This window comes from Geotrypetes seraphini, chromosome 6, assembly GCF_902459505.1.
Source record: "Geotrypetes seraphini chromosome 6, aGeoSer1.1, whole genome shotgun sequence".
Taxonomy (NCBI): domain Eukaryota; kingdom Metazoa; phylum Chordata; class Amphibia; order Gymnophiona; family Dermophiidae; genus Geotrypetes; species Geotrypetes seraphini.
In genome coordinates this window covers 69,845,736-69,858,079 of record NC_047089.1, presented here as the reverse complement: position 1 = coordinate 69,858,079, position 12,344 = coordinate 69,845,736, and the positions used below count along the sequence as shown (strand labels likewise).

Below are 12,344 nucleotides of genomic sequence, written 5' to 3'. Positions count from 1 at the left end.
CGTGGAAACAGAAAGTAGGCAGGACCCGGCAGCAAGAAGAGCAAATGCTTCACTAACCTGTCTCCCGCCTTAGCCCGTAGCGAACGCTTGCTTCAGGGCTCTCAACATGTGCGTGCCGGCTTCCCTTCTCCCCCCCCTCCCCCGGACATAACTTCCAGTTTCGGAGGAAAGAGAAGAGAAGCCGGCACGCACACGTTAGAGCCCGGAGCTTAAGTTGGCTATGGGCTGAAATCTCCAAGTCGGGGTTTTTTTTAATGTTCAGCAGCGGAGGCAACAGCAGATGACAGCTGGGCGGACCGCCCAGCTAAAAGGCCCTAGAGAGAACACAGAGGAAGGCTGATCGGCCCGGTAGATCAGGACAGCCACACAAGTCTATCATGGAGCCCGGGAAGGGCTCCGCGATCGACTCACGTTGCCTTCCTGAGCTACCGGTCGATCGCGATCGACGTATTGGGCACCCCTGCTCTAAGGAGTATCTCGAAGTCATGCATCTCCCTCAACTTTCAGCAGAGTCTCTTAAGCTTCCACTTCATAAGCTTTTGAATCAGACTTTTGGTCGATGCATGGTAACACCTTTTTCTATACCAGCTGTTCCAGGAAAATTGGATTCTAGGTATAAAACTGCATCACAAAGGATTTAACAACTCACAGTTATCTCATCAATACCTCCTTGTCGAGTACTCCTTAAAGAGGTCCCATCCTTCCAAGGTTTATGCCATCGTTCCTCCTGCAAGGGAAGGGTAAACTATGGACAAATTCGGACGTCGCATCTTTCAAAATGCTATGATGTCCTCTAAAGTCCTTAAGTATAATTATCAATTCATCACTTATTTTGAATTTCCTTGTTGCCAAAGTTCTTGCATTATCTGGATACTCAAATGCACTTTGAATTTCAAGAGGTTATTGCTTCTTTGTCTCAACTCCGGTTGCATCTCCTCCAGTCATCTTATGATGCCTTCGAGTTGTCTGCTCGAGCAGCTGCTTGCTCTGTGGCCATGTGTCGTCTTGCCTGGCTTCGTACAATTGACATGGACCCTAATCTTCAAGACCGCTTAGCTAACATTCCTTGTGAGGACAATGACCTCTTTGATGAATCTATCGAGGCAGCCACCAAGAAATGGTTTGACCATGAAAAATCTTTTGCTTCAATTGTCAGACCTAAGCCAAAGCCAGCTCCTGCCAAGCCTGCACGCCCTGCGCTTATCTATCAATGGCATTATGCTCCAAAGCCGGCTCCATACACTCGCCCTCCTCTTAAGAAGCAGCAACTTCAGAAGCAGCAAAAACCCCAACCTTCTGCTGCACCTAAGGCTTCTCAGCCTTTTTGACTGCTTAAAACAGAGCATAACCTCCACCGTTCTGACTCTGTCTCATTTTCCCCTATAGGAGGTTGTCTCCATCATTTTTACGACCGATGGATGTCAATTACCTCCGACCTCGGTGCTTACCATCCTCACAGAAGGATACTCTCTTCATTTCACTCAGGTTCCACCAGAGCTTCCTCAGAGAATTCTTCCAATCCATCCCAGACCGCCCTTCTTCAGGAAGCTCAAGCTCTGCTTCATCTCCATGCCATCGAACCAGTTCCCTTGGAGCAGCAAAACAGGGGGTTTTATTCCCGTTACTTCCTTGTTCCGAAGAAGACGGGCAATCTGCGGCACATTTTGGATTTCAGGACTCTCAACAAATTTCTAGTCAAAGAAAAGTTTTGAATGTTGTCCCTGGCATCCCTTTATCCCCCTTCTCGAGCAGAATGACTGGTTATGCTCTCTGGATCTCAAGGAGGCCTACATTCATATCCCCATTCACCCGGCCTCCCATCAGTACCTCAGATTTCGGGTGGGGAATTTGCATTATCAATACAGAGTACTACCATTCGGCCTGGCCTCGTCTCCCAGAGTGTTCACCAAGTGCCTGGTAGTGGTAGCAGCAGCTCTAAGGATTCATGGTCTTCAGGTGTTTCCCTACCTCGATGACTGGCTCGTTGAGGATTCCACGTCTCAAGGGGTTATTGTAGTGACCCAACAGACTATCTGGTTCCTACAAAGTTTGGGATTTGAGATCAATTTTCCCAAATCTCAGCTTCAACCCTAACAGACTCTACAATTCATTGGAGCTGTTCTAGACACTGTCCAACTCAGAGCATTCCTTCCTCAGCAATGTCTGAAAGCTCTACTTCAACTTTGTCATACAGTGTCTTCCCGATCTTCCATCTCAGCGAGACACATGATGGTACTCCTAGGTCACATGGCCTCCACAGTACACGTGACTCCTTTTGCCAGACTTCACCTCAGAATTCCTCAGTGGACCCTGGCATCCAAATGGACGCAGGTTTGCGATCCTCTTTCTCGACACATCACAGTCACTCCTTCTTTGAAGCAGTCTCTCCGTTGGTGGATGCTCTCTTCCAATCTTTCCAGAGGTTTGCTTTTTCAAACGCCCCCTCATCAGAAGGTCCTCACGACAGACTCTTCGACCTATGCTTGGGCGCTCATCTTGATGGTCTCCGTACTCAAGGCCTCTGGACCAGTACGGATCGTCAGTGTCATATCAATCAGTTGGAACACAGAGCGATCCTCAAAGCTCTCCATGCTTTTCAACATCTGCTTCATGACAAAGTAGTCCTCATTCGAACGGACAACCAAGTCGGCATGTATTATGTCAGCAAACAGGGAGGGACAGGGTCTGCTTCCCTTTGTCAAGAAGCTCTGGAGGTTTGGGACTGGGCAATCCGCCACAACACCTTCCTCAAAGCTGTCTACATTCAAGGGGCAAAGAATTGCTTGGCGGACAACTTGAGTCGTCTACTGCAACCTCACGAATGGACACTCCATTCTTCGCCTCTTCATCACATTTTTTCACAGTGGGGAACGCCTCAGATAGACCTCTTTGCGGCTCCCCACAATTACAAACTGTCTCAGTTCTGCTCCAGGATATACTCTCCTCATCGCCTCGAGACAGATGCTTTTATTCTGGAATGGACGAATCTTTTCCTCTACGAATTCCCTCTATTCTCTCTCATTCTCAAGACTCTGGTCAAGTTGAAGAACGATCATGCCACCATGATTCTAATCGCTCCTCTGTGGCCGAGACAACCTTGGTACTTCCTTCTACTTCAACTCAGCAGCAGGGAGCCATACCTTCTACCAGTTTTTTCTTCTCTGCTTACACAGAGTCAAGGGTCATCCCATCCTGCAGCCTCTACACCTGACAGCTTGGTACCTCTCAACATAACCCCTCTTTAGTTTTCTCAATCTGTAAGAGACGTTTTAGAGGCTTCTAGAAAGTTCACAACTAGGCAATGCTATCACTAAAAATGGACTAGATTTTCTACATGGTGTTTTTCTCATCATAAGAAGCATCAGCATTCCTCCTAATCTTCTGTTTTGGACTATCTTTTGCACATATCCAATTCTGGCCTAAAGTCTACATCTATCCGAGTCCATCTCAGTGCAATTGCGGCTTTCCATCAGCCTATTGAAGGGAAACCCCTCTCTGCTCATCCGGTGGTTTCCAGATTCATGAAAGGACTTTTCAATGTCAAACCTCCTCTCAAACCGTCTCCTGTGGTTTAGGACCTCAATGTTGTCCTTACTCAACTCATGAAGCCTCCATTTGAACCAATTGATAAGGCTCATCTGAAGTATCTCACTTGGAAAGTGGTGTTTCTCATTGCCCTCACTTCTGCTCGTCGAGTCAGTGAGCTGCAAGCTTTACTTGCTGACCCACCATTCACGGTGTTCCATCATGACAAAGTGGTTCTTCGTACTCATCCTAAATTCCTCCCTAAAGTGTTCTCGGAATTTCATCTAAACCAATCCATCGTTCTTCCAATGTTTTTTCCAAAGCCTCATTCTCATCCTGGAGAATCAGCTCTTCATACTCTGGACTATAAACGTACTTTGGCCTTCTACTTGGAACGCACCAAACCACACAGAACTATTCCTCAACTTTTTGTTTCCTTCGATCCAAATAAGTTGGGACATCCTATTTCTAAGTGTACCATCTCCAACTGGATGGCGGCTAGAATTTCATTCTGCTATGCCCAGGCTGGATTACCCCTTCACAGTAAAGTCACAGCCCATAAAGTCAGAGCAATGGCAGCTTTAGTAGCTTTCCTCAGATCTACACCTATTGAGGAAATTTGTAAGGCTGCTACTTGGTCCTCGGTTCATACCTTCACTTCTCACTATTGTCTGGATACTTTCTCCAGACGGGATGGACAGTTTGGATAAACAGTATTACAAAATTTATTCTCCTAAATTGCCAACACTCCCACCATCCCATTCTGGTTAGCTTGGAGGTCACTCATATGTGAAAATACCTGCCTGCTTGTCCTGGGATAAAGCACAGTTACTTACCGTAACAGGGACAGCAGGCAGCTATTCTCACAACCCACCCACCTCCCCTGGTTGGCTTCTCTGCTAGCTATCTGAACTGAGGAGACGCACCCTACGCTGGGCGGAAAGGCACTCGTGCATGTGCGGTGCGGGCGACTCGAAGCTTCAAGTTTCTTCAAGCAAGTCTGCTTGTGAGGCGTCCGCATCCGGGCTCCATCGATGACGTCACCCATATGTGAGAATAGCTGCCTGCTGTCCCTGGATAACACCTGTTACGGTAAGTAACTGTGCTTTCTTGTTCAATCCCTCTGGAGGCTGAACTCAAGGGATCTTGTATGTCTGGTAGCTTCTGCTGCAGGGCTACTAAAACTTGAACCCTCCCGTTTGGGCTACGTGCCCGGGAGTTTCCTGTCATGCTCAGTTTTGTACCTGCAGCTTCTCTGCGTGGTTGAAATCAGTCTCTTCTGCTCGTGATTTGTTTTCAATTCCTAGTCTTCTTTTAATTTATTATGCGAGTTTGTCCATGTGCTGCAGATCAACTCTGTGCGAGAGATCCTTCGGCGGGAGATCACAGACATTTTAAATTTTGTCTGCTTCTTGAGAGTGCTCTGGATCGGGTCTCCAAGATCAGGAGCCATCTTTCCCCTGGTTTGTCCGCATTGGGGTAGAGCGCAGGCTGCTGCGGTTCTCTGGAGGTACGCCGGGATCGGAACCGGACCGTGTGTTTTCCCTAATTTCCCTGAGGGGTCCTGGTGGTCGTGATCTGTGGTGACAGGGAAGGTGAGATGGACAGAAGACCTGAAAAATCCGGTTTAATCCGCTCCTAAGGTTCTGATCTCCTTACTTGTACTGTGTATTGCAGGCTGCCATAGACTTTAATTTCAGCACAGCTCTCTAGTGTCTGTGAGTCACAGAGTTTGCTGATTTTGGGGGGTGCTGAAATCGGGGTTTTGGGTGGTTTCCCTGCAAGCCCTGGTCCCCCCACCTGTAAAATCCTAAAATTGCTAGGTTTTTTTGTGATTTCCTGCGTTTTCCCCAGGCATTTTTAATGCAAAATCAGAACCTGCGTTGGCCATCTTGGGTTTTCTTTTAAAGTTTTTAAAACTATGTTTTTTTGGACTTAGAAGCTTTGTTTTTGCTCCAAACTTCGCAGATGGCCACCTCAGGACAGGATGGCATAGATTCATGCCTTAAGTGCAGGGGGTGGCTTGCGGATTCGCAATCGTGTATTCTGTGTGCTGTGACCCACGAGGGGCTTGAACTGTTCGTGGATTCCGCACTATCCTCCTCCTGTAGATGGTAAGCCTCTTTCATATCCTCTAGATTTCTCCAAGGTCTTCATAATCCTAAACCTCCTATTTGTGATCCACCTCCACAGTGGGACCCGAATTTGGTGTTGGATGTCTTGATACACGACCCATTTGAACCATTGGGATCTGCTTCACTTTCTTTTCTTACTTGGGAAAACAGTTTTTCTCAAGGCTCTAGCTTCCGCCAGAAGAGTCAGTAAGCTACAAGCATTAGTTATATATTATCCATATCTTCAATTTTTCCCTACTAAAGTTCAGCTCAGAACTCATCCAAAATTTCTTCCGAAGGTTGCAACAGATTTTCATCTCAACCAAACTATAACCTTACCAACGTTTTTCCCTCCTCCGCATTCTTCTTCAGCAGAGCAACATCTCCATACATTGGACTGCAGATGAGTAATGTTTTTTTTATATCGGAGCAACTGCTTCCTTATGACAATCCAACCAGCTTTTCATTTCCTATAATCCAACTACACAGGGAAAACCAGTATCAAAAAGAACTCTCTGTTCTTGGATAGTACAGTGCATAATTTTTTGCTATACAAAGGCAGATACTCGAACACTTGGACAAATTGGAGCTCATAAATAATAATAATAGTCATCATAACAACTTATATACCGCAAAGCCGTAAAGTTATATGCTGTTTACAATAATTAAAAAGAATACAATAAAGTAAAATAAACTAATATGTTATAAACCAATAACTAATACCCTAAAAAATCTGAAAACATAATAAAATTCTTACAAATCAGCTACCTAAATATTTTGAGAACAGATAAGTTTTTATATGTTTTCTAAATTCCCCGTAAATATCAGTAAGCAGAACCAGTTGTTCTAAATCCTTGCCCCATGTTGCTGCCTGATATGAGAAAAGATGTTGATGATGTTTTTTTAAAGTTTGCATCCTCTAAAAGGCGGGAAGACAAAATACAAATGTGAGCTTCTCTTATGTTTATTGGTTGCAAAAAAGAAGAACTCAGTAATATATTTAGGAGCTAAACCGAACAAAACCTTAAAACAAAAACAGCCAAACTTAAACTTCACATGCGCCTCCATTGGCAGCCAGTGCAGCACTCGATAAAAAGATGTTACATGGGCTTTTCTCCACCTCCCCCACCCCTTTTTTTTTTCTTTCTTTCTTTCTCCTCTTACTTTTTATTCCTTTTTCCCTTTCTTCCGCGGGAGGTTCATTTTCTGATTCTTTGGGGCTCATCAGAGTCCAGGATCCTGAATGTTATGCTTCTGCTTAGTGCCTGTGTGCCTGTTCTGTCCTCCCACCTTGGATGTGCTGGATGGTTTTTTTTGTTTTTTAATCTTCTCTTTCTCTGTTCTTGTTGTTGGGGGAAGTGGGTGTTGGGTTGGGAGATGGGGGGGGGGGGTTTCTGGGGCTTGGGATATATTTGCTGTATGGCCTTTGGTGCACATTCTTTGTTGTACTCATTGCCTTTTTTGCCTCTGATGTGCTCCGTCAACCAATTGTTTCCAGTACACATGTCAACCAGACTGCAGGTGATAAGCTCTGTAACTTTTTCGTACCTTGTTTACTGACTTTCTGGTCCTTTATCTCGCCTTTATCTTTTAATATTTTGTATGTTTGACCTTCTTTAATAAAAAACAATTTACATTAAAAAGATGTTACATGATCGAATTTATTTAACCTGAAAATCAACCTGACCGCTGTATTTTGCACCATTCGGGCTACAGCTACCTCCATAGCAAGCTTAAGATCTATTCCTATTCTGGGCATTTGCAAAGCAGCAACATGGTCCTCTGTATACACTTTTACCAAGCATTATTGTTTGGACCAGAGTTTTTCACAGGATGTTTGATTTGTTCAATCAGTTTTAAGAAACCTTTTTGCAGTATAAATGGTTCTCCACCACCCAACTACTTTTTTCAAGCTTGGGACTCACCAACAAATGTGCCTGCATATCCCCTGCTTGTCTCCAGAGAAAGCAAATTTGCTCATCTGTAACAGATGTTCTTGGTAGACAGCAGGGGAATGCAGCCACACTTGCCTGCCCGCCATCCCCTCTTTTTTTCAGTCCTTATTGCTAGGGACAAAACTGGCATTCCAAGGAGAGGGGCGGTGGGAGTACTGATTCCCGCACATGTCCAGTAAGTATAAAGCTTACTTAGCTAGGGGAGGGCACCAGCACTTAGGCTTTGTCAGCGGAGTTCAATAAGTGTGGCTGCATTCCCCTGCTGTCTACAGAGAATACCTGTTACAGGTGAGCAACTTTACTTTCTGTGAGGACAACAGGCATATATTCTCACAACCAGCCCACCTCTCCTAGTTGGCTTCTTAGCTTTGTTACTGAACTGATGATCCTACACTGACATCAGGTGTTAAGGCACTGACACACGCGTGGTATGGACAGTGTCTAAAGATTTAAAGTACAAGCAACACAGAGGTACAAAGCATACCAAAAGCAATCCAATACAAATAGCACAAAGGGCTTCAATGAACAGAGACCATCTTTATTGATTCAACACGGACTGTGTTTCAGTGTACAACTCCTGCATCAGGGGTCAGTCAACAAGAACTCAAATAGAAAATGTAAAGCAAAAGCCAGAACTTGAAGATTGAAGTTAATCCTTTAGCTAGTAGGTTTTGATGGTGACATCCAGTCAGTGAAAATGTTTAATTTGTTTTGATTAAGTAAGGCACATATTCTGTTACTTTCCTTAATCTTTATCAGGCTGGCATGTTTATGGCCTTTTGCAGCGCTCTGATAAAAAGTATGATGAAGCCATCAAATGTTACCGGAATGCACTTAAACTAGATAAAGACAATCTACAAATTCTCAGAGATCTCTCACTCTTGCAGATTCAAATGAGAGATCTGGAAGGATATAGGGTAAGTGCATTTTTAATTTTACAGTGTACTCTGTGTACACTTTACCTGTGATTTGTGCCCCACAGTGTGTTGACTAACCAAATCTAGAAAATGTGATCATGTTACACCTCTTCTAAAAAATGCGCATTGGCTTCCAGTTATTCATCGGATAACATATAAACTTTGTCTACTTACCTTTAAAACTCTTCTCAATAAATCTCCAGCATTTATATATAAATTATTAATTCCATATCATCCAAACAGAGCTTTAAGATCCAATGAACAAAATTTATTAACTATTCCTTTGCTTAAGATTATCAATACTAGACGGCAGTTTATTTTTTCGGTAACCGCCCCACAAACTTGGAACTCCCTCCCAATTTATTTACGAAAGGAGCAGGATCTAGGAAAATTCAAAAGTAATCTAAAAACATTTCTTTTTAAAGATGCCTTTGGTTCTTAATTTAATAATCCTTAGGCCAGTGATTTTATTGTATTAAATTATGCTTTCACTTGTCTCCCTCTTGTACCTTTCCTTTGTATTGCTTTTCTATATTGAATTGTATTTCACAATCCCTTTTTTACCTTGTGTTAAGAAAATGATGTGTTAGTCTTTAACCCAATGTTATTATTTAAAGTTTGTACTGTATTGTTTTCCATTGAATGTATTTTAAATTGTTCATCGCTTTGAAGTATGATTAAGCGATTAATCAAGAGAATTATTAAACTTGAAACTTGAAAGCTGCTGATTTATAGATAGATGGCAGTAGATTCAAATAAAAAGGTAGGGCTGCCAGTACTTCCTATTCATGTTCAATGTTATTTTTGTATGGGGATATATTTGTGTTTTGAGAAGCAAAATAAACATTAGCTGTTTTCTAATATTTTCTTTTTCTGAAGTCTAAACCTGACATAATGTATTCATCTAAATAAAACAAGGAAAATAAGTTAATTACTTTTTATTGGTTTTTCAAAGCCACGGTAGTGAAGCTGCTGCAGTAAATGCTCTGAAGCCCATAGGAATTGAATGGGCTTTGGTGCATTTACCACGCAACATTGCTACTGCGGCTTTGTAAAAGGGACCCTTAATACATACATGTTCTGATTAATTAGAAATGAATAGATGTTGGCAAATGTCTGATTATATAAGTGAAACACAGAAGCATTCAGTCAGTCCTTTATGATAGGAAATTCAGATCTTCTGGTGGGTATCAAAATATTTCATCATTCTAATTACAAAGGCAGCCAAGATAGTTTTGACAAAAGGATTTCTTGATTTGCCTCTGTCATCAATTTGGAAATTATGAAGCACAATCTCTGAGGAAACCATAGTAGTAAACTGGGTGGGCAACTGTTGGGTGCAAAGTAAGTGTTTCAGTAATTCAATTTTCACAACAGATAACTTGAGTGTTAAAGGGGATGAAAGGTTTGAAAGAAATACAAATAAAAAGTGAAAAATGATATAATTGCAATGAGGTTTTTAGATCAATGATACAATTGAGAGCCCTCGTAAAGAGTTAAGTGTCTGGTTGTGTTTGAGGTCTTTTTCCTGCATTGTTTGACATCACATATCAGTCTGTACTACTTAGTTTGTGGATAGTTTGCATTTAGTGTTGTCACTATAAACCCACTGATGCAATATTCTGGTCTTGTGTTGCCTCAAACTCTTGACTGAATCCTTCAAACAAAAGGACTACAACCAAAAAATTTCCTAGAAGATTGCCTCTTTTGAAAAAAACTGAGGGAAAACCTATTGCAGTATAAAGAAAAGAAAACCACAGAGAAGAGTGCTCCTTGTAGTGATGTGAAATCAGGAGCTGGAAAAACTGAGAAGACAAAATATCTACAACCACTATTCCAGGAGGATGAATTACTGATAAGATTCCTAGCTCCACTGGTACTGTGCTTCTGACAGTCACCTAATCTGAAGCAAAATTTAGTAAAAGCAAACTGTCAACACATATATCACAGGACCCCTCAATCAGTCTTATGGGAAAAACATTCAGCATAAGGGGATTCTACATATGCTCATCTTCAAATGTAGCATACAGTATATCATTCAGTATAAAAAATCTGAAGGATGCTGTATTTGAGAAACAGGTTAAATGCTTAAGATGAGAATCATATATTAAACACCACAAAGCTAACCAGGGTGACCTGTAGGAGAGTACTTTAAAACAGTGTTTCTCAACCTTTTCAAGCCAAGTACTCCCTAAGCCTAACAAATACCAACCGAGTACTCCCGCCCAAGCTCCGCCCCAAACCTGCCCAAACTCAGACCCCATAATAATAGTACTAATTGTAATGCAATTTCTTTCATCCATTTTTCATATATACACAATATAATCTTATTAATATATAATGGTAACCACAATTTAAAAAACCCCCACAAAGCACACTGTACATAGTAAAAATGATAATTATTATTTACTAGTGTTTAAGCCCGTTACATTAACGGGTGCTAGAATAGATGTCTTCTGTCTTTCTCCTGCCCCTCTGTCTCTTTCTTCCTTTCTTTCTGTCTCTCTCCCTGCCCCGTCTATCTTTTTTCTTTCTGTCTCTCAACCTGCCCTGTCTATCTTTCTTTATTTCTTTCTATCTTTCTTTCTCCCTCCCGCTGTCTATCTTTCTTTCTTTCTTTCTATCTTTTTTTCTTTCTGTTGCTCTCCCTGCCCAGACCCTCACTGAATAGCCCATTACATTAACGGGTGCTAGAATATATGTGTGTCTGTCTCTCTCTCTCTGTCTCCTTAGCCGCTTTCTGTATTTCTGTCTGTCTTTCTGTCTTTCTTTTGGCTGTCCACCACCACCCCTTGTATGCTCCCCCTGTCCATTCTCCCTTCCTTTTACCTCCCCTGTGTCCACCACCACCCCTTCATTGCTCCCCTTATCCAGCAGCAGCCCTTCTCCCTTTGTTTTATCTCCCCCCTGTCCATCAGCACCACTTCCTGCTCCCCCTGTCCAGGAGTAGGTCTCCCTTCCTTTTTTCCCCCCTGTCCATCAGCACCTTTTCCTGCTCCCCCTGTCCAGCAGTAGGCCTCCCTTCCTTCCCCCCCCCCCCAAGCAGTCTGCAATAGTTACATTTTTGAACTTCAAAAAAGCTGAGAACATTGCTATCAAGAAATAAATGCTTCAAGTCAAGCAGACCTTGAAAATTCAGCCCTGTTCCATTTCTGCTGGCATCTTTGTGTTGGGGGTGGCTCCTCCTCGTCACTTTCAGGCCTTTCCTGGGGCGCGTTAACCAACATTAATGTGCACGAGCGGCTACAGCACCGGCTTCTCCACCCGGACTCTGGGCATGTGCCGCGCTCCGCCCCTTAGCTACCCGGAAGTACCGGGCTTCACTCACCTGCTCCCAGTAGCCCAAGTAGCCCAAGAGAGAGGGGGAGTGGCTGCCATGGTAATCTGGCCAACTCCCTTGTCGGAGTTATTTTTCAGTTTAAAGGTGCCGCCGCGGCTCCTCTAACGATCCCTGCCTGCATTAGAAGTCTTCTCTGAAGCAGGTGCGGCTGGTGACAGGAGCCGCGGCGGCACCTTTAAACTGAAAAAATAACTGTGGCAAGGGAGCCGGCCAACTGGCAGTTCAAGTCGGAGCTTCGGTCTGGCCTGCTCCCTGCTCGCCTTGGCTTATTGTATTTTTTTAGTTGAAAGACGCGACGGCGGCTCCTCTTATGATCCCCACCTGCGTCGGAAGTCCGACGCAGGCGGGGATCATGAGAGGAGCTACCGCTGCATCTTTAAACTAAAAAATACAATACGGCAAGGAGCAGCAGGGAGCAGGCCAGACCGAAAAACATGCGCACTCCTACCTGCGGGTCCCTACAGCTCATGGAAAACCGGCGCACGCAGAGGGA

General features: G+C 43.5%; 1 protein-coding gene across 3 annotated transcripts in view; it reads left to right on the top strand.

Annotated features, from left to right (window-relative positions):
- Positions 1–12,344, top strand: part of NAA16 (N-alpha-acetyltransferase 16, NatA auxiliary subunit) — a 310,852-nt gene that overhangs the window by 50,601 nt on the left and 247,907 nt on the right. For all 3 annotated transcript variants that reach the window (XM_033947900.1, XM_033947902.1, XM_033947901.1), the window contains exon 4: positions 8,354–8,511. In XM_033947900.1, the coding sequence (XP_033803791.1) occupies positions 8,354–8,511 (158 nt within the window). The remainder of the gene's footprint in view (positions 1–8,353; positions 8,512–12,344) is intronic.